General features: G+C 35.0%; 1 protein-coding gene across 1 annotated transcript in view; it reads right to left on the reverse strand.

Moving 5' to 3' along the window:
• rin1b (Ras and Rab interactor 1b) overlaps positions 1 to 24,073 on the reverse strand; it is a 51,443-nt gene that overhangs the window by 15,879 nt on the left and 11,491 nt on the right. The window contains exons 6-9 of the mRNA XM_030161934.1: positions 22,602 to 22,768; positions 14,806 to 15,087; positions 11,819 to 12,371; positions 3,586 to 3,894 (exon numbers count right to left, since the gene is read on the reverse strand). Coding sequence (XP_030017794.1) covers positions 3,586 to 3,894; positions 11,819 to 12,371; positions 14,806 to 15,087; positions 22,602 to 22,768 — 1,311 coding nt within the window. The remainder of the gene's footprint in view (positions 1 to 3,585; positions 3,895 to 11,818; positions 12,372 to 14,805; positions 15,088 to 22,601; positions 22,769 to 24,073) is intronic.

Raw genomic sequence — 24,073 nt, forward strand, 5'->3', positions numbered from 1 at the left:
GCTATCCTCTAAAGTGGTGTACTGATACCAAAAAACAAACTATGGCCACTTTTACACAGAGATCCCAGAAAAAAGGTGGGTTGGTGACCCCACCTTTTTTCTACCACTGACCAATTTCCACAACCAAACCAAAGGAGTAACAGAGGTGAGACAGGCTGGACTTTTACAGTGGACCTGTGTTCCGGAATCAAAGGGGCAGTGACGTAAAGCAGCGTATAGTGTGACATATAACTTCAATTCAATTCAGTTTTATAGAGCCCAATATCACAACAAAGTCACCCCACAGCACTTTATGAAAATTGTTGAACTGATAAAAAAAAAAAAAAAAAAAAAAAAAAAACAGTGAAAATGAACAGTCAAGTAATCAGTTAGTAAACAGTCTATAGTCGGTTTTCCATTGGACATCTGCGTAAAACTGTATTGATATTTACTAAATGTAAAAAAAAAAAAACAGAAGTGCGTAATGTTGGTTTTTCCATTAAATCCCAAATGCGATGATTTGTTTATTTATTATCGCGAGATGACACGAGAAGTCATTCCATAAACATGGCGACGAACATAAACATAGTGTTGATTTACAGATATATTCATTATTATTATATATTACCCCTCTATCTTGTATTAAACTAAAAAATGATTGGGCTTCCTGTTGAGCCGCATTATGTAATAAATTCCCATTATGTAATAAAAGTTCAAAATGTAATAAGAATGTCACGTTATCTTGTAATAAAGCCGCATTATGTAATAAACTGATGCATTCTACCTCAATGCATTATGTAGTACATTTTTTTGCATTATGTAGTAAGTTATTACAATTTGAGAAATTTATTACAAAATGCACTTGACACATTTTTATTTTCAGGAAAATGTAATGTGGTAAATTAATCTGTAAACTGTGTGGTTAAAGTTCTGATTACATTACCTGTAACTCCTGTCACTAATTTCTTCTAAATTGCTCTGAAATTATATTAATTTGGATTGTTATTACATAATAATGTTATTACTTTTTTTTTAATAACAATATGTCAAGTGCATTTTGTCATAAATTTCTCAAATTGTAATAACTTACTACATAATGTGAAAAAATTTACTATATAATGCGTTGACGTAGTTTATTACAAAATGCGTCAATGTATTACATAATGCGGCTTTATTACAAGATGACGTGACATTCTTATTACATCTTGAACTTTTATTACATAATGGGAATTTATTACATAATGCGGCTCAACACTTCCTGGTGTGTCCACACATACCGCGACATGTTTCTTCTTCTTCTTTGCTTATTGTAACGTACATCACCATCCCGTTTTTTTATTCACCTGACTCTAGTTGCGAAAAAAAAAAAGTCTTTCCATTGCAGTTTTGTGTTAGCATGGATAAAGTCCTCCACCCAAAGTGACAACAGCTCGTGGATCTCGGTGTCTCCCCGGTTCGACATCTTTCTGGTTGCGTTGATATGTTTGTTTACTGTACACGGCCTGCTCTCATTTTTAACCTCCCAAAACCCAGCTATGGGTTTTCTGTCCACGTTTGTGGACAAGAGTTTCACAACTTTATTTAAAAAAAAAAAAAAAGAAAGAAAAGAAAACTGTCCACCACAAAGGACATTCCATAAAAAAATAAAAACTGCATCTGAAAAAACTGTTGCATCATGATGTTTCCAATATAGACACTTATTTAATAAAAAACAGAAAAGCTTGTACTTTGCTGACATTTCCTGGGTCTTAAGAAGTTAAAGAAGAATTTGAAGAACATCATTACATTTACAACTTTAACGGCTCATCAGCTCATTCTACTTAAATGGAAAGACAGAAATCAACCTCTGGATTAAAGACCGTATGAACTATCTGAGATTACAGTAAATAAGAGACAATGCAGCCGAAGTCCATACCATGTAGTAGCCGGTCTTATCATATATTGAAAAGATGGACACAAACAACTTCTCATTGGAACTAAGGATATTTTTTTCTTTATTTTTTAAATTTATCTATTCATTTATTTTGGATGTGTGAGTTTATACTTTGTTGGTTGGAGTATGAGGTGCATTAGGGGTGGGACTCTGTTAGAATGGGGTTAAATAACTATGTTGTAATATATTATGTTCCTTATATAGTACAGTTATGATGGTTACAATATAAAAATACAAAAAAAAAGTACATATCTACATGTACAAGTAAGAGAAAACCAAACAGTAATGCAGGAAGTTGTGTATCCACCCCCAGTCTCCTCTACAACAAATCCAACAGAAAAATGAATACAGATGGTGATGAGAGGCAGACAGATGACGCTCGTACTAATTCAAAGCTTTATTTTATTTCACTGTAGAGAATACAGTCTTTAATGTTTTAGTCGACTGTCTCCAGCTCTGTTTCAAGGTTCAAGTACCTGTCATTAGCAGCATTACTTATACAATTTAATGGAAAAGAGAAATGAGGAAAAAAGGTTTAAAATTAGAGTTCTGTTAAGTAAAAAGTAAAAAAAAAAAAACAGCCATTTTTAAACTTAAAATTCCTTAAAAGTTAAAAAAAAAAATCCTTAAAATTAATGTTTAAACTTGGTTAATGAGATCAAAGTTTAGGTGCCTTAGAAGTTAATTTAATATAGATTTACAGCAAAAACTGATGTTTAAAGAGTCACTTACTAATATTACGGTATTATGAAACATAATTTAATGTTAAACATCCAACATCGACCTAAAACCATCTACTGATCTAAACTGTTTAATACCTGTTGATCCACTAATCCTATCAATACATGTAAATAATTGGTGTAAAATGCAGTTTATCACCTTTTCATGGTCATCAGACACGACCCTTTGGATGTTCAGAGGCTCCATAGTTACCATGGAAACACCGTCATCTTCTACAACATTGATTCACCAGTAAAACCCATGGAGTTGGATCAATGACAGACACTTGATTTATGTTCAGTTATTGATACCTTTGCAGACAATGTCACTTTTTCTTTAGTTTTCTCTGTTTCATACATATTTCGTTATGATTTGGCACTATATAAATACAATTTGATTGATTGAGGATTGACACAATAACACTAAAATAAGCAACAAAAAAAGCCAAAGTAATCAACAAAATGAATACAAATGAATAGCAAATCAACATAATAAAATGTAACATGAACAAAATAAGACAGAAAATTGAAGAACATATATTGAAATAAGCACCAACATGAACAAAAATAAATGAAATGATAAATAAAATGAATAAAAATAAGGTTGGAGACACTTGATTTATGTTCTCTTATTGATATCTTTGCTAAAAAAAAAGTCACTTTTTCCTCACTTTTCTCTATGTCTGATAAAATAACCCTCAACTTTTCTCTTAACTTTTATGAACATCAACATTATCAGTAAATTACATCTAGGAAAACACATAATTTACACTGAAAACATGAAAAATACAGAGGATAATATTACAATAAATGGTGATAAATCCCTTAAGAAAGATTAAAAAGAGAGAAAACTTCACTGGGGAATGTCTACAAAAGCAGCCCTGGGTCTGTATGGGTTAACTGGGTGGTAAAATAATAATTATTTTCTTGTGTTCATGCATCAGAAGGACTCACCATGTAGAGCCCCCATGGCCTTGTGGACACACTTGCACACCTGTAGCAGCAGGAGGATCTTATCGATGGGCGAGTGCGTTCTGTGCATGAGGATCAGTTTCTGCTTGACCCGCTCCACCTCGCGGCTGTCCGGGACCCCCGTCCTCACGCCCAGCCTCTCCATGGCCCCCTCCCCTTTCAGACGCAGCATGTTCTGGCTCAGGCGCTGGCTGGAGCCGTCCTGGTTGTGCAAAGCCACCAGAGCCTTTTCCAGGGGGGACCTCAGGGGCCTGAGCACACAGGAGAACATGGCCCTCTCCAGAGCCAGGTCTGCGGACACAGGGACAGGGTCCGAGGGGTGGACGGAGACACAGAGTCACTCCAAATACACAAGACAAGGACCTTTACTGACGGTTTTTGTGAAGTTGTGAAGTTGTTTTGTTTTTTAACCCTTTCATGCATGAATTATGAGAACCTTAGTCCTTATTTGTTATTTGTTTTTCTTATTTGTTTTCTTGAGTGACTTTATTCCTCTTTAGGCATGAAAAAAAAACAATGCAATTGAAATTTTTTGATGAATCTATTTTTCATGGAGTTAAAAAAAAAGTTCACTCAGCTATATATTTTTTAACTCCATGAAAATGTAAATAATTAGTGTAGAATTCAGTTTGTCATCTTTTCATGGTCATCAGGTATGACCCATTTGGACATTCAGAGGCTCCATAGTTACCGTGGAAACACCTCCATCTTCTACAACACTGACTCACCAGTTAAACCTATGGCATTGGATCAATGACAGTGGATGGACACACTGGGTTTATGATCAGTTAATGACAGATTTTAGTGAAAAGTCACATTTTCTTCAGTTTTCTCTGTTTTTGATATAATAACCTTAACTTTAATCTGAGTTTTTATGAACATCTACATGATCAGTGAATTTAATATAAAAAAAACAAACAAACAAACATGAATTTCACTGAAAATAACACAAAACACAGGGAATAATATTAGAATAAATGGTGATAAATCACCTAGGAAAGGCTGACTTCCTCAGACCCAGCTGTGGGTTTTCTGTCCACATTTGTGGACAAGAGTTTCACAACTTTATACAAAAAAAAAAAGAAAAGAAAACTGCCCACCACAAAGGACATTCCACAAAAATTTTAAAAACTGCATCTGAAAAAACTGTTGCATCATAATGTTTCCAATATAGACACTTATTTAATAAAAGTAACAAAAAAAGCTTGTACTTTGCTGACATTTCCTGGGTCTCAGGAGGTTAAATGAAGAGACAAATTCATTTTTGGAACTGCAACAACAGTAGCACTGGGTCTTTATGGGTTAAAAGAGTGGATGGTAAAAGGGTAAAGACTTGAACACCAAATCTAACAATTTTTTAGTTTTTACCTGTTTACACTTTTTTCTTTTTTTATATATGTGGTACATATTCTTATAGTGTGTTTTATATTGTGTGCTCATATTACACCTTTGCAATTTTTGCAAGTTTGCACCTTCTTAGCTGAAAACTACATGTCAAAATTTTGTTGTGTATAAATAATGACAATAAACAATCTTTTTAACCCTTTCATGCATGGTGGTCACTACAGTGGACAGCTATTCTACAGCTGTTCTCTTGTATATTCATGGGTCAATATACACGCAAAAGCTTATAATGTCGTACAGATAACACGCCAATTTACCATCAAAAATGACGTGCATACTGACGCAAAGTCATGATATCACGTTGCATGGATTTTGTTTTAGTTCCATATCAGCCAGCACAGTGGACATGTATGCACCATCCCATACACTGACATTCATACCATTACTGCATCTTCGCTGTTCTTATCAAAGCTGATCTGCACTAACATGTTTGAGTGTAAATCAATTTTCAGTTACTAGACCACAGGTGTCAAACATGCGGCCCGGGGGCCAAATCTGGCCCGCCAAAGGTTCCATTCCGGCCCACGGGATGAAAGTGCAAAAATGAACCTGAACAGTCAAAGTTGTCCAAATCCTTTTGGTTCAGGTTCCACATACAGACCAATGTGGTCTACAGTAAAAATAACAACACAATAACCCATAAATAATGACAGCTACAAATTTTCCTTGTGAAAAATTGTGTGGAAAAAATTTAAGTGAAAAAATAACATTACACTGTGAAAATTTTTAAATTTACAAAACTATTCTTTGACAATAAAATGCAAATAAATACATAAATAAAAACAAAGATGAACAACCCGAAATGTGCAACTTGAACAATATTCTGCCTGTTACTAAATGTTTTGTGCATTTATGGATCCACTGTGATCTGGAGTTGTGTTAAAAATAAGAGATGTAATATTGTAGAAATTGTTCAACTTTTAGTTCCAAACTCCAAAATTTGAACAATATTCTGCCTGTTACCAAATGTTTATGTAACACTGTGTGTAATGTACATGTATAAATAATAAGTCGAGGCATAATATTGTTAAAATTGCACTAATTTTTCAAATGCAATTTCTGTTTTTTCAGGTTATTCACATCTTTTTTGTAAAATGTAAATATTTTCATAATTTAATTGGGGTTTTTTTGTACTAAAACAAAAAGAAAAACTTGGAGTTGTCATTATTTATAGGTTATTAATTCATTATTTTACTGGTCTGGCCCGTTTGAGATCAAATTGGGCTAAATATGGCCCCTGAACCAAAATGAGTTTGACAGCCCTGTACTAGACTGTAATTAACAGGTTATTTAAACAAAAAGTTTTTTTTTATATATATTATCTCCATGAAGTGAGTAATAACTAGTATTAGAGTATGATGAAATGTGAGAAAACATCACATCAGCTGCTTTAAAAATGTTATTTCATAGTTTTCACACAGTAGATCACTTTCTGATATTACATTTTAAATACATGTTTCTTTGCTTCAAAAATTACACGTAACACACGGTGTGCAGCTAAGTGGACATTTTTGTAACTCCATGAAAAATAGGTTCATTAAAAAAATTCTATTGCATTGTTTTTTTTTTTTCATGTCTAAAGAGGAATAAAAATCTTGACTTTGGTTCTCATAGTTCATGCATGAAAGGGTTAATCCTATATATTGACATGAAATATTCAGAATGGCACAAAACTGAGCTTGAGCGTCGGGTTTATTTTTCCTATTTTGAAATCCTTTATCTAAAACAAAAATGCTTCACTGTTGTTCCTGAAAAGCCGACCTCCCAGAACCTGAGGGTTTTATTATCCACACACATGCACGCTCTCACACGTGGAACCCGTGTACACACTGTGGACTCAGTGGGCAGTCCTGACGGAGAGGGTACAAATTCTCCAGCGCTCACTGTTTTCCACTCATCATCAGTACCATCCTCTTTCCCTGCTGTAATAATCCACCCCTCTCCCTCCATCTACCTTTACTATATCATTTCTCCTTGTGTTTCATCATTCCCGCCCTCCACCTGTCTCCATCCTAGTATCACTACGTCTTTTACATGCCTTGGTTTTACTGGATACTTGTGTGAAAAAAAAAAAAAAAAAAAAAGCAGACTTTGTAAGCTATTGCTCATCGACGTGTATCTGATTACATTTTCAAAGTAACCTGCCTATTTCTATCCCTCCCTCCCACCTTCCCTTGAATCGTGCTGCTCTTCAAGTGAGCGTGGGACTGTGATATCTTTTTATGATAAACGAGGGGGAGAAAAAAAAAATGCAAATGCCTCCCACCGACGCAATGCGAGATAAATCAGAATCAGAACTCAGAGGAAGGAAGGGTGGAAGGACGGCAGGCGATGGCCAAACACACACTCTCTCTCTCTCTCTCTCTCTTTTTCTCTCTCTCTTTCCCCTGAAGCCTCTGCACTGCCACGGCAACCATCCATCATCCCACATTTACACACAAACACACCTGGAAAACACACACCCAGCTTGCACACAAAAGCCTACGCGCAGGTCTGTGTCAAAAAGATCTGACTGCGATTCTCCCAAAGTATTACCGAAGCGATGTCTTTACAATAATGAGAAGAATCCCACTTTGATAACTGCCATAGATGGGGGTGCGGCCAGGGCTTTCCTAATGCTGTTTTCCAAATACCAGAGACAATAATATGAGCTCCAGTGAATGAGGCTCTACCCCCCACGCAAACTACTTTGTGTTGACAATGCCTTTCAGTGGAGCCTGGGCAGCCCACCATCTATCAGAAAACATTGTCTGTTTCCATAGACCTGCATCCTCTGGCACTACTATACTCAGTCAATGTTTTCTAATGCTACACTACTGTTTTGTTTTTGTTGTTTGTTTGGGTTTTTTTTTGTTTTTTACACATTTTTCTCTCTGTCAGTCCCTTGATGCATTAGACTTATTAATGCTTATCTGACAACTATGGGGGAGTACTTTACAAATGCCAGTTTATTCAACATATACAGTACTTCTACTCCTTATACTTTCATATTGTAATGCAGGGGTGTCAAAGTCATTTTGGTTCAGGGGCCACATTCAGCCCAATTTGATCTCCAGTGAGCCAAAGCAGTGAAATGATAACAGTGAAAAAGTAAAATTACATTATGATCAGGCTTACATCTACAAAGTTTACTTAAAAAATTCTAAATAACATGAAAAACTTGAATTGCCTTAAGAAAAACAAGTGCAGTTTTACCAATATTATGCCTTGGTTTTATCAGTTTATCATTTATACATGTGCATTACAATCACAAAAAAATATTTAGTAATAGGCAGAATATTGGTAAAATTGCATTTACTTAGTTTAAGACATTTCCGTTTGTTCAGGTTATTCACATATTTTGTAAAAGTATAGTTTGGTAATGTAAACATTTTCATGTACAGAGTGGGGAAGCAAAATTTACAATATTTTGAGGCAGGGATTGAAAGACAGTGTATGACCAATTAGTTTATTGAAAGTCATGAGAATTTATTTGCCACAAGAAAATGTACATAATAGAAAATGTTTTTATTCTATGTGTCCTCCTTCTTTCTCAATAACTGCCTTCACACGCTTCCTGAAACTTGCACAAGTGTTCCTCAAATATTGGGGTGACAACTTCTCCCATTCTTCTTTAATAGTATCTTCCAGACTTTCTCGTAATAGTTTTGCTCATAGTCATTCTCTTCTTTCCATTATAAACAGTCTTTATGGACACTCCAACTATTTTTGAAATCTCCTTTGGTGTGACGAGTGCATTCAGCAAATCACACACTCTTTGACGTTTGCTTTCCTGATTACTCATATGGGCAAAAGTTTCTGAAAAGGTATGGATAATAGTGTTAGGTATGATTATGACATCAATATATGTTTGGTTTCAAAACAACTGACGTAGTGCCTGCTGAGAAAAAACAACTAAATGTTCATTGTAAATTTTGCTCCCCCACCCTGTAATTTTACTTTTTTTACACCAAAAAAACAAAGAGCAAATTTGGGGTTGTCATTATTTATAGGTTATTATGATAATATTTTACTGGTTCTGACCCACTTGAAATCTAATTGAATTGAAAAACCCGAATTAAAATTATTTTGACACCATTGATTGTTCATATCTTCAGTGTAATTTTTGCATTTCCCAAGGGCCGGATTGGATCCTTTGGCGGGCCAGATTTGGCCCCCGGGCCGCATGTTTGACACCTGTGTTGTAATGTTTACTCTCTTGTGTTTGTTCGACACCTTTAACCCATAAACACCCAAACATCCAACATCGACCAAAAGCATCAACTGATCTAAACTGTTGATCCACTAATCTACCAATACTCAATCCTATCAATGCGAGGATGATAAGTGAGGTTAATTACTTACAAAAGATCTAAGGCAGGGGTGTCAAACTCATTTTGGTTCAGGGGCCATATTCAACCCAGTTTGATCTCAAGTGGGCCAGACCAGTAGAATAATGACTTAATAACCTATAAATAATGACAAATCCAAGTTTTTCTTTTTGTTTCAGTACAAAAAAATCTCCCAATTACATTATGAAAATATTTACATTTTACAAAAAAGATGTGAATAACCTGAAAAAACAGAAATTTAATTTGAAAAATTTGTGCAATTTTAACAATATTATGCCTCGACTTATTATTTCTACATGTACATTACACACAATGTTCCATAAACATTTGGTAACAGGCAGAATATTGTTAAAATTTTGGAGTTTGGAACTAAAAGTTGAACAATTTCTACAATATTACATCTCTTATTATTAACACAACTACAGATCACAGTGGATCCATAAATGCACCAAACATTTAGTAACAGGCAGAATATTGTTAAAATTGCACATTTCGGATTGTTCATCTCTGTTTCATTTATTTGCATTTTATTGTGAAAGAATAGTTTTGTAAATGTAAATGTTTTCACAGTGTAATGTTATTTTTTTCACTTCAATTTTTCCCACTTAATTTTTCACAAAGAAGATTCGTCGTTGTCATTATTTATGGGTTATTGTGTTGTCATTTTTACTGCAGATCACATTGGTCTGTATGTGGAATCTGAACCAAAAGGATTTGGACAACCTGGACTGTTCAGGTTCATTTTTGCACTTTCATCCTGTGGGCCGGAATGGAACCTCTGGTGGGCCGGATTTGGCCCCCGGGCCGCATGTTTGACACCTGTGATCTAAGGGACTTGACTTTTCATATATTCTGCTGATAGGAAGCTAAAGGATAAACTGTTGTGTGGAGAAGGGGTGGGATTAAATAAGTTCTACTTCCTCCCACTCCTTTTCGAATGTGCAAATGAAGTCATGTACACGTATAAGTTTTGTTTTTGTTTTTTGTTTTTTGTTTTCTTCCATGACTTCTTACTACCTGTTTTATTTCTAAGGACTAAGTAAAATTATTTTGTCTTGTTGCATATTCGAAATAAACTAAACAAATAAATAAAAAAATAAATAAATACATGTAAATAATTGGCGTAAAATGCAGTTTGTCATCTTTTCATACTCATCAGATATGACCCATTTGGACCAGCCCAAAACCAGCTTCAGGTGTTTTATAAGCCTCTCTTGTCTACTGTCTAAATCAGTATTTTAAGGGCTAATTTTTAAATGACAATAATGAACCAAGTCTTTATAGTGAGTGTTGGGAATAACACGTTACAACTAGAAAAGCACTTGGAGAGCGCAGACCTCCGCCAAGGCAGATAAGCCCCCCCCCCCATCACCACCAAACTTGAATCATATGTTCCTTGTGCCAGTATCAACATTTCCTAAAAAGTTTCATCCAAATCCATCCATAACTTTTTGAGTTATCTTGCTAACAAACAAATTAACAAACAAACAAACAGACAAACCCTGATGAAAACATAACCTCCTTGGCTGAGGTAAAAACAATGCATTACAGTAACAGATTACTTTTTGCTGTAACACAGTAGTGTAAGGCATTACTAATTAATTTTCTTTGATATTTTACTCGGTACATGTTCAGTAGCGTGTATTGCATTACAATACACTTTTTGCCTATAATTTAATTGCGCAAATGAAAAAAAAACCAAAAAAAAAAAACAGCAAGACCATTTGCCAAGATCCCTGTGACCAGCAATGGCAAAGTAAGCTAACGTTGTATTCCAAAATTACTAATATTTCCCAAAATATTGGTCCTATCAACTTGCGGTTTTCACTGGTCTGTTCTTTAACCAAACATACATAAATATACCAAAGTGCAGCAGTCAGCTCTGTACAGATTTTGTGTGAATTCCAAGACACACATACACACACACTCACAGAGGCCACTTGGCTTTTATAATATAGATGGGGAAAAAAAGATTTAAAAATCGACAAAAAATTTGAAATTTGACCTACTTTTCCCAAAATGTAATTAGATCTATTCTGGGTCACTGGCAATCTGTAAGCCCAGTTTGGTATGAATTCAACCAATAGTTTTGCTGCTAGAGTGTTAACAAACAAACAAACAAACAAACAAACTAGAAAAGCACTCAGGAGTGCAGACCTCCACCAAGGCAGATCAGTCGTAGTCCCCCCCCCCTCAATCACCACCAAAATTTAATCATTTCTTCCTTGTGCCAGTATCAACATTTCCTGAAAATTTCTCTAAAATCCTTCCATAACTTTTTGAGTTATCTTGCTAACAGACCAACCAACCCTAATGAAAACATCACCCCCTTGGAGGTAACAAACCAAACAAACAAAAAAACAGTCCCCCTTGCCTCCCTTCAGGGGGCGGGGTAATAATTTCCCTCTGGCTTTAATAAAGTATTGGGACTCTGGTTCAGACTTGTCCCTGGTGTGTTCTTCTGTTCAGTGTGTGTTTACCTGTCTCAGGCTCTGGTACCAGGGTTTCAATGGGGGGCTCCAGCTCTCCACTGTCCAGCAGACAACACTTGGCCTGTGACAGAAACAGCCGCAGACCCTGCAGAAGCTGCACAGAGGTCACCCGAGACGAAGAGGAGGAGGAGGAAGAGGAGGCCAGGGTTTTCAGCGCCTCCCTCTGAGTCAGCAGGAAGTCCTGGACCATGCCTCCAAAGATGGAGCGTCTGTCTCTGGACAGCTCCTCCACCAGTCGCGTCAGCCGTTTGTCCGGTGCGAAGAAGCACACGAATGCCTCGCTCATCCGGTGCAGTCCGCCGCGGCCTCGGGAGCGCACCAGCGGCGGGCGCTGGTGGGCGTGCGTTTGGGTCTGGGCCGCGCTTTCTGAATCTGAATCCGAGTTGTTTTCCTCGTCCATGCTGCTGAAGGAGCTGCTGCTGTCCAGCTCAGCCAGGGACGGAGCTGGACGGCGCTCCAGGGCCAAAGCTGCCACCTCCACACCGGACTGACCGGCCCGGGCCGGCTCCTGAGACCCCGCAGGCTCCTCCGCCTTCCCCGTCTGTGACAATGGTACAATGTGAGAAGTACAACATCCATCCCACACACATGACAACCATGTCTTCTGCTCAAAATCTGTGTGAAGAGACTGAATGAATGATGAACCATCGGCCAAAACATCTACTGATCTAAACGGTTTAAAACCTGTTCATCCACTAGTCCTATCACTACATGTAAATAACTGGTGTAAAATACAGTTTGTCGTCTTTTCATGGTCATCAGATATGACCCATGTGGACGTTCAGAGGCTCCATAGTTACACTGTAAAAAAAATCCTGGCAGCTGTGGTTACCAGAACAATACTGTAAAAAACACATCCAACTGTAAGCATATTGACGGAGTAACACGTAGATTTAACATTTTAAACATGTAGATTTAAATGGTAAATGGACTGCACGTATTTAGTGCATTTTCTGCACCCTCATGGTCTCCAAAGCACTTTCCAAAGCCAACAGGCCATGGACATATGGACAGTCGGAGCCAGGATTCAAACCACCAACCCTTTGGTTGGTGGATGAGCCACTCTACCAACTCTACCAACCCATTCATTTACAAAATTAAAAATGTTACTTTGTAAATGTTTACTTTTTTTAAATGACTTCTTTATTTAAAAAAAAAAAAAAAAAAGCAAATATGCTGTTATTTCAACATTTTGGTCTTTGCAATTTAAACGGCACCAGATTGTTTTTCAATTTACAATTTTATTTTCTAAAAACAATAGAAATACATCATTTCTACATACAAATCTGGTTTCGTTCACATACTCTTCCTGTAAAAACTACAGCTATATTTGATTTAATCGTTAACAAAAATCTTTTCAAATAAACAACTTTGCATTGTATTGTCACTTACGGTTTTTTATGTTGCAATTTTACAATTTTTTGGTGTTAATTCTACAGTCATTTTTTACAGTGTACCATGGAAACACCGTCATCTTCTATAACATTGATTCACCAGTAAACCCATGGAGTTGGATCAATGACAGTGGATGGAGACACTTGTTTTACTCTCAGTTATTAGTATCTTTGCTGAAAAAGTCATTTCTTCTTTAGTTTTCTTTGTTTTTGATATGATAGCCTTCAACTTTAATCTGAGTTTTAATGAACATCTACATGATCAGTGAATTAAATATAGGACATCAATCTACACTGTTTAATACCTGTTCATCCACTAATCCTATCAATACATGTAAATAATTGGTGTAAAATACAGTTTGTCATCTTTTCATGGTCATCAGATATGACCCATTTGGACGTTCAGAGGCTCCATAGTTACCGTGGAAACACTGTCATCTTCCACCACATTGATTCACCAGTAAAACCCATGGAGTTGGATCAATGACAGTGGATGGACACACTGGGTTTATGTTCAGTTAATGAGAGATTTAACTGAAAAAGTCACTTTTTCTATGACATGTTTCTGTGTTTTTGTTCATTGTGATTACAGTCCACACATTCATGGTTCAGTTGGATCTGAACTGACAGTACTTCTGTACTTCCGACACACTGTAGACTGTTTGAGAGTTGACATCTGTATATGTCCTTTCAATCAAACTGGGAAATCTGAGCCAAATGGGCCGGTGTGAGACGTCCTAGACCAACGTCCACTGACCAGTTCAAGTAGGTTGTACAAAGATTAGGATTTTGTGAGACAAAAATGTTTATAATTGTGGATTTCTATGTCAACAGATGCTATTCCATTTGGGTTATGAGATGTTTCACAAAAGATGTTCATGTTTATTCTAGTTATGTTAATTCTACTGTCCCCGTGTGATTCACAACATTCTGTTTCATTCTGAAGAAAAATGACAAGAAATCAGATCAAATTATCTTCTTTTAAAATTTGACCATAGCACCAGTTTAGAATTTAAAACCAGTTTTACTAAAGATCCTAGTAAAAACAACTGACAAATACATATTTATATATATATTTCCTCACTGTAATGCACAATAACCAGTCCCTGAACATATGCCTCATGTCTGGCACATGCATGTTTACAGTGTTTACCCTGTTGTATTGACTCTGTTTACAGTGTTTACACTGTTACATGTGTGTTTACATTGTTTATACTTTTACATTTGCACATTTTTATACCACTTTAATTTTTTTTTTCTAAATTTACCCTTTCATACAGTATATCTCTTAATTTGCACATATTTTCCATTGTACATTTTTAAAATACTCTCTCTATTTTTTTGTCTGTCATTTAAGTTTTTATTGGTTTCATCATATTTTCAGTCATTCACGAAAGATTTGTGTTTTTATTTAGATTTAAGCGCACTGACCTGCAATTTCGTAGCACAACTAGTGTTATGACAATAAAGCCTATTCTATTCTATTCTATTCTATTCTATTCTATTCTATTCTATTCTATTCTATTCTATTCTATTCTATATATTTAAGCCAAACTCCAGACTGATTGCACCAGTTCTTACTTGTTGCACATATGCAGACATCATGTCGTCCTCCTCTGTAGACCCTGGGGACACAGCGGGGGTTCTCCTCAGGACCCCTGCCCCAGCGTGGACTCTCCTCTGAGGGTTAGTGTCAGACTTCTGGAGCCTCTCTGACCCACCGGGCTGCTCCTCTGAAGTGGGGGGTGAATAGGAGCCCACCCCCTCCAGGGACAGGTTCATGGAGGACTCGGACAGTCGGAGCCTCATGCTGCGTTTGAAGCGGTGCCGTTTGTTGGAGGCACTGTGGTTCTGGAGCTGCTGCTGCTGTGGAACAGGACGGAATAGGATGGGTTCAACATTTGACTCAGATAGTGTCCCTTTGTCCCAATGTCCCTTTGACAAGTTTGGTTTTCGAGAAGAAAGAGGAGACATAAAGGTGAACTGTGGCTATATGACAAGATAAAAAAGCATGAGGACGTACAGCAGTATTTTGAAGGAACGATGGAAAATGCACTTTGACTGCTTTTGATTTTGCTATCAAAATTTTTAGCATACACTCTAAGAAATGATCCATGGGGTTAGTAAGTTATGTTTAAAATCAAGAGCTTTTTGTGCTTAAAAAATTAAGTTTGTTACATGTACACATTGTAATCAGTTATTTTATTAACCCTTTCATGCATACTGGTCACTCCAGTGGACAGTTCTTCTCCAGCTGTTCTCTTGTATATTCATGGGTTTTGTTGTTTTAGTTCCATATCAGTCAACACAGTGGACGCTTATGCATCATCCCAAACACTGCAAATCATACAATTACTGTAACTTTGCTGCTCTTGATAAACCTGATCTGCAGTATCATGTTTTTAGTGTAAATCAATTGCTAATTGTTATTAGACTGTAATTAACAGTTTTCTGTAAAAAAAAAAAAAAAAAAAAAAGTTGTTTTGTTTTGTTTTGTTTTTGCATATCCTCCTGAAACCCAGCAATGCATTTTGTCCGCTGTAGGGGAAAAAAGTTTGACAGTTTCACTTTAAAAATGTTGTACATTGCAAAAGACATTCCATTAAAAAATCAATCAATAAATAAAAATAATAAAAAATGTATCTGAAAAAACTGTTGCATTTTGCAGTTTCCAATCAAGACATTTCTTTAATGTAAAAAAGCTAAAACTTTCTGTTTCCTGGGTCTCAGGAGGATATTATCTCCATGAAATGAGTAACAACTAATATTAGAGTGTGATAAAATGTGAGAAAACAGTAGCAATTTAGCAATTAGTGGCATTAAAAATGTTTTTATTTCATAGTTTTCACACAGTATGTCACTTTCTGATGATGATTTTTTAAAATAAATGTTTCTTTGCTTCAAAACTTAAATGCATTGTGTCCAGCTGAGTGGACATTTTTGTAACTCCACGAAAAATAGGTTCATAAAAAAATCAATTGCATTGTTTTTTTCATGCCTAAAGAGGAATGAAAACACTCAAGAAAAAAATGTTGACTAAGGTTCTCATAATCAATGCATGAAAGGGTTAAGTTGGTCTAAATGAAAAATAAGGGAAACAGTCTTAACTTAGTAACATCGATTTTGAACAGACATTTTCGCCTTTAACTTAACAAAGAAGTATATTAAGTTAGTACAACTTAAAAATCTTGTAAACGTCCTCTAAAAGCTGAGTACAAAGCTGACGTGCCTGGACATGTTTTGCTGACAGACCACGCCCACCACAAGAAATGGAGGAAAGCACAGAAAGAAAAGGAGAAACACGATATTATACAGAACTTTACCGAACTTTAAGGCTTGATAGAATTTAGCTTTGTTCCTGCAATGGTAGTTTTAATTATTCAAGGACTAATAACACACATTTTGCTCCTTTCTAATTTAAAATTGTAGTATATATTGTGACGGGTTTGCTGCATTGCATTGTGGGTATTGGGTATATTATTGAAAATGTGTTGTTTTCTGTGCAGGGGTTCAGCAGGGTTGTTGTGTTGGTATTAATTTGGAGTTAATGTGTGCATGCTAATGTTTATTGGCCTTTTGTGTTTATTTTTGTATGTTTATAGAACTGCACCATGAGTCAGAGCCATAGGCCAAACCAGACCTTTCCTGTTTAGTGACTACTGTTCATGCATAAATTAACCCTTTCATGCATAGTGGTCACTTCAGTGGACAGCTCTTCTCCAGCTGTTCTCTTGTATATTCATGGGTTTTGTTGTTTATGCCCCATATCAGCCAACACAATGGACACTTTTGCACCATCCCATAATAATACACTAACATTTATACTATTACTGTAACTTTACTGTTCCATATAACCCTGATCTGCACTAACATGTTCGAGTGGAAATCAATTATTAATTGTTATTAGACAGTAATTACCGGTTTCCTTAAACAAAAAGTTGTTCTGTTGCATATTATCTCCATGAAGTGAGTAATAACTAGTGTTAGAGTATGATAAAATGTGAGAAAACATCAGATTAGCAGCATTAAAAATGTTTTTATTTCATATTTTCACACAGTATATCACTTTCTGATGATGGTTTTAAATACATATTTCTTTACTTCAAAAATTAAACATATGGTGTGGATCTGAGTGGACATTTTTGTAACTCCATGAAAAATAGCTTCATTAAAAAAAATCTCAATTGCATTTTTTTTTTCACATGCTTAAAGAGGAATAAAATCACTCAAGAAAAATTATTGACTAAGGTTCTCATAATTCATGCATGAAAGGGTTAATGTAATTTCTCGCTGCTTGACAATTATAATTTACTGGTTGTGATTGAATGGGAACAGAAGTACTGTGTACAACTGAGATTCTACCATGCAGATAGATCTACTAATTGAGATACATAGAGAAATAATAAGTAGTGATAGGACTGTTGGCTCTTTGAAGGAGCCGTTCAATCAGGAGCCGTTCAACAGACTGGCTCTTTTATGTTTTTTGCATTATTTTGAAACGCCAATGTTTTAATGACTAAATAGGCTACATGTGATGATTGACATTACATTTTAAAGGTGTTTAATTGGCGCGGCAGTGAATATTATCTTACCGTAAAAAAGAATAGTTAGTTCAAATGAGTGGGTTAAATCCATGACATGAGAGGTGACATGAGGCAAAGGCTGGAATTGGACCAAAAACATCACAGTACATTATGTGCACTAGTCTGTAGCCTAAAAATGAAGAAGAAAATACATTTTCTTATGAAATAACCTTTTTCTTTGGCTCATTACTCACAGGTGCTCACTCACTCACTCACTCTTAAACTTTTCTCTGGTTTGGACCAGTCTTCCAGCTCCGCCTCCTCCGGTATGCTCACCTCACCCTTCAAACTGTTGTTTTTTTTGCTAACTTCTTGCCATGAGACACGCGCAAGCACTCTGTTTTTTCTGCTCGAACATTCTCCTCCTGTCCAATGCCTCCCCAGTGACGCTAAACTGACAAACAATCGGACACTCCCTCCTTAAAAAAAAAAAAATGAACGGCTCTTTACAAAGACTCGGTTCCCATCATTAATTTCAAAGAGCCGTTCAAAAGATTCGATTCGTTCGAGAATGTCACATCGCTAATAATAAGCAGTATGATCATATAATTGAAATTTCTATGTGGAATTTGTTCAGATGTACAGAAATAAGTTAGGCCAACTCAAAAAATGAAGGAAACTACTTGTATGGACATTTTTGAGTAGAATAAAAGTAAAATAAGTCAGCATAACTTAATGGAGTAGTTTTAACACAATTAAAATTAAGTTGGTTTGACTTAATTAAGCTTGAAGAGTAAAAAGCAAATCATGTTGTTTGTACTAAAGTGATAGAGTTTACTGAACTACAGAAGTCTTGTGGCATTTAAACAATTATGGCCAAGTTGAAATAACTTAAAAAGATTAATGGAAATTGTGACAGCGGATGGAGTCACTTGGTTTATGTTCAGTTAATGATACCTTTTTTGGTTCTTTAAATTTTTATTGGTTTTAACTTATTTTCAGTGAGTTACAAAAAGGAAAAGACAAAATGAATCTGAGTCTGATCTTTGCTGAAAAAGTCACTTTTTCTTCAGTTTTCTCTGTTTTGATGTGATAACCTTTAAATTTACTCTAAGTTTTCGTGAACATCTAAATTAAATATAGAAATATACATAATTTACAATGAAAAATGCAAAATGCAGGGGAAAATCTGATAATAAATGGTGATAAATTGCTTAAGAAAGGTTGAATTGAGAGAAAAATTCATTTGGGAACCAACACAAAAGTAGCGCTGGGTCTTTATGGGTTCAGTTCAATAGCAGATAATCCACTGCTCTGCTGATTAACCACTAAAAAGCAGTAAAAAAGCACTCATCTTTTTGGGTTGTGGGATGTACATACTGATTTCAGACAATGCTAAACTGCTGAAAGCCAGTGCAGTTTAGTTTATATACCAATGGAATTCGACTTGAGAATCAGAATACCTGATGTGTAAAACTGCATTAGGGGTTTTTATGAGAGAAGTGACACAACATTAGCCTCATAGCACAATTGCCTATGTCATACACTATATGGACAAAAGTATTGGGACACATTGAATTCAGGTGTTTCTTTTCCATCAGGGGTCTGGGACACAACATTGATCCAACTTATCATTTTTGAATGTATTTAAAACTTTACAAAAAAAAAAGTTTATATTTGATGAATAACTCATTGCATTGGAAATGTCAAAATGATAATGGTACTCTGATCCACTGTTTGTGGGAATGTCCAATTATCAAACGTTTCTGGATGGTTGTTGTACATACTCTACATAACTGGTTGGACAGAATGGTCCCAGTCTGTCCATGGCTGTGTTTACTGGGTGAAAAAGGACAGATCGCTAACGTATCAAACAGGAAATTTTCTGTTATCATGGTTGGGGTCTCAGTGGCAGTTAGGATTATTCTTAAACACTGGGAAACCCCTAAAGCCCCACAGTTTAAAGAACGGGTCAACATGATGATACAGACTGCTTCATATGAATGTGTGCTTCATAAGTTTCACAACAGGAATGGAACCACAGCACCAGTTTGGGAACCATTCTGCTCTTACATAACTATGACTGACAGCCAGCAGGATGACAGCTGAACTACTTCCCTCTAATATTTATTTTTTTATTTAATTTAACCCTTTCATGCGTAGTGGTCACTCCAGTGGACAGCTGTTCAAAGCTGTTCTGTTATACATATATTCATGGTTTTTGTTGGTTTTTTCTTGTTTGAGTTCCAACACAGTGGACACTTATACACCAACACATACACTGTAATTCATACCATTACTGTAACTTTGCTGTTCTTGATAAACCTGATCTGCACTAACATGTCTGAGTGTAAATCAATTGCTTGTTATTATTATTAGACTGTAATTAACTTTTTTTTAACCCTTTCATGCATGAATTATGAGGACATTAATTATGATTTTTTTCTTTATTCCTCTTCAGGGATTTAAAAAACAGTGAGATTAATTTTTTTTATGAAGCTATTTTTCATGGAGTTGCAGAAATGTGCGTTTAATTTTTAAGCAACGAAACGTGTATTTACCAATATACTGTGTGAAAACTATGAAATAAAAAACTTTAAATGTACCTAATTTGAAGTTTTTCTCACATTTTAACATACACTACAAACTAAAAGTTATGGATATTTAAAATATTTGGGCTATTTTTTTCAGTTGGGATTTTTGCACAACGCTTTTTACTTTTTTTGTGTGTGAATTGAATTGACACACATTTTTTTTTAATGACCAGACATAGTTTTATTTACAAATGGCAAAAACAACCAAATAAAGACAAAAAAAAAATATCCTTAACTTTTTGTTTGTAGTAAACTCCAATACTAGTCACTTCATGGAGATAATATGCCAAAAAAAAAAACAAACAAAACTTTTGTTGTTAATTACAGTCTAATAACAATAACAAGGAATTGATTTACACTCAAACATGTTAGATCTGGTTTATCAAGAACAGCCAAGTTACAGTAATGTTATCAATTGCAGTGTATTGTGTATTGTGTTGGCTGAATAACAGAATCCATGAATATACAAGAGAATAGCTGTAGAATAACTGTCCACTGTAGTGACCACTATGCATGAAAGGGTTAAAAAAAAAAAGTTTTTTTTTTTTTTTTTTTTTTGCATATTATCTCCATGAAGTGAGTAGTGACTAGTATTGGAATATATTAAAATGTGAGAAAACATCAGATTAGCTGCATGAAAAATGTTTTTATTTCATAGTTTTCACACAATATATCAGTAAATACATGTTTCGTTGCTTCAAAGATTAAACGCATGGTGTCCAGCTGAGTGGACCTTTTTTGGAACTCCATGAAAAATAGGTTCATAGGAAAATTTTCAATCGCATTGTTTCTTTTTATGCTTAAAGACGAATAAAAACACTCGAAAAAAAAAAAAAATCTTGATAAAGGTTCTCGTAATTTATGCATGAAAGGGTTAATGTAATTTAATTTATATTTAATTTTTTTCTTCTTAAAACATTTCCACACTTTGTAGCACTTTTGATCCTTTTCAGACTTCAGACTTCCTTTATTGTCATTTAATAATGCACCATCAGTACCTTATCAAATGAAATTTCAGGTGCTTGGCTCAACACAGTGTCAGTTATAAAAATAAATAAAAACACACCTCATGAAATATATAAATAATCTAAAATACTGTTTTCATGTATGTATAGAAGCCCTGTTTGTTAACATTAAGCAACATTGTATGATTGTCATGTACCAAGTGAAAACTCCAGTAAAAACTTGAATTATAAAAACAAAAGTTTATATTTGGCATCTTGTTCTCTTTTCTACTTATCTGTAACATCAGCTTCTGTGAGGATCAGTTCCAGTGACTTTAGTATTAGTTTGGGAAGAAATACTCTAGACTATATAACGATGGATTAAGTCATAGGTCCTCAGAAGTGAAGTCATTTTTTTTTTTAATGTAACCTTTATTTAGCCCTTTAAACTTTAAGCCTAAAATAGTGCACCTAGACTTTTTTTTCCTTCTTATTTTGACTATAAAAAGGTTAGAAAATATGCTGTGAGTGAGTGAGTCCATTTGGCCATTTTTCCGGGGCACTTTTTTTTTCCAGATCTTTCAAAATCTAGCAAAAATTTACATTTTATTGCATGTTATAATTCTGCTAATACAGCTTCTTCTCCAGGTTCTAGTACAGGCATGAGTGAAATTACTGTAATGACCCAATAGAGTCTATAAAGCACAATGTCTCAGGTTTCAGAAACTGTTGGAATTTTTCCAATTGCACAAACAATGAAAGAGTTACAGGCATCCAAACTGCATATGTGCAGGGTGTGTCAGCGATGACACGTCAGGTTTTAAAGAGTTAACCTGAAAAAAAAAAAAAAAAAAACTTGTTGAAATTAAAAATCTCTTTGGCAAGAGTATCCTGACGAAGACAGCAGCAGAAGAATCCACACTAAAAATGTACATAAAACACATAATAAAACTCTAAAACCATATATAAATCACTGATACATATAAAACACCATCAATAATTTAAAATATACTAAAGGCATCTCAAAGCAGAACCTGATTGAATCAATTAGGAAAACATCTACATCTAGATTTATCCTTAAAATGACTTTAAATGTACTCAAATAGACCAGTTCCTTCAGTTTCATCTACTGTAGGCTGTGGAAGCAGAACATTTAAAAGCTTTCTTTGACATTTCTGTTCTGACTTTTGGAACATAGATAAAAAAAAAAAGTCGAAATGTCTCCACCAGTGCCTTTTTTTTTTTTTTTTTTTTTTTTTTTTATTACTTAAATTGGTTATACTATCCTCCCAAACTCCTCTGTATTCTCTACCAACCTTGGTGATCTCCAGCTGCAGGAACAGTGGGTTGATGAAGCAGAGTTTGCCTTGTTTGTTTCGGTTCAGGAGGGAGGCCCAGTCCTGGTTCTGGCTGCTGCTGGTCGATGCTAACTGGTCTACTGGTCCATTTTGGATCTCTGAAGCACTGGGTGAGCTCCAGAAGTCTACAGAGAGATTCACAAGGAAGGGGAGTTTAGATCCATCCCAACAAAAATTCAAACTTTATTATTATTTTTTTTTTATGTCTTATATTTAGTGTTGCCTAGTAACCTACAGTCAAACTTGTAAATAACCTGACAACCTCAACAATTCAGATAATGGCAATTATTACAACATAGCTCAAAAGATAGATAGATAGATAGATAGATAGATAGATAGATAGATAGATAGATAGATAGATAGATAGATAGATAGATAGATAGATAGATAGATAGATAGATAGATAGATAGATAGATAGATAGATAGATAGATAGATAGATAGATAGATAGATAGATAGATAGATAGATTTTATTGATCCCAAACTGAAATTGTAGAAAAATTGCTCAAATCTCCAAAGATTTCCTAAATTTATTCCTTAAAATGACAAATCATTGCAAATAGAACTAAGGAATCTCATGATTTTACATTGAAATCAATCTTAATTTGTCATATAATCCTCTCCTCTAAAGTATTGTGCATATTGTATCATTATACAGGGTGGAACTAAAGTCTGGATAAGAAAAGTCATTCAATATATACTGTATATTGTTACTCATTTTGCCATGAGGCTGAAAGACAATTTCATATTATTCTAAAGGAGAAGGTGTAGTCAATGAAAATGACAGATGGAACACTTTTTTTAATTTTATATTTATTTAACCAAATAAATCCCATTGAGATTAACCCTTTATAGGTCACGCATAGAAATATTTTGAAATTCAAAATTTCAACCTTAGTGCGTTATTGGAGGATATAACAAGACTTTATTACTATTGTGAAATTTTTCAGATTTTTTTATTGTTATGTAGAAAATTAAGGTCAATGAAGTTACCATATTTGTTGCCTTACCCGTAAGTGGCAAACAAACAAACAAACAAACAAACAAGCAAAAATCCAAGAAGTAAATATTAAAAATACAGTAAAAACACATGTAAAGTGAAAGGAGCATGTATTTTAGAACATTAGATCATCACTTCTATAACATTACAACAACATAAAGGGTTATATTAAATAATATTAATATTATACTATAAAGGGATAATATTTAACCCGATAAAGGGTAAAATATTATTTGAATCTTATTTCTTTAGAACATGTATTTTTGTCTGTGTCCATACCCTTACAACAGCACTGTCGAAACACTGCTGCTGAGAATGTTGCACTATATACGTTGTAACATGTAGGCTGTGACGTTTATTTCAGTCTATTTAACCCTTTGTCAGGCAAGTGACTATTTTTGGTAATTTCCACAAGACAGTGGCAGCAACA

The sequence above is a fragment of the Sphaeramia orbicularis genome, chromosome 18 (assembly GCF_902148855.1).
Source record: "Sphaeramia orbicularis chromosome 18, fSphaOr1.1, whole genome shotgun sequence".
In the NCBI taxonomy this organism is placed as follows: Eukaryota; Metazoa; Chordata; class Actinopteri; order Kurtiformes; family Apogonidae; genus Sphaeramia; species Sphaeramia orbicularis.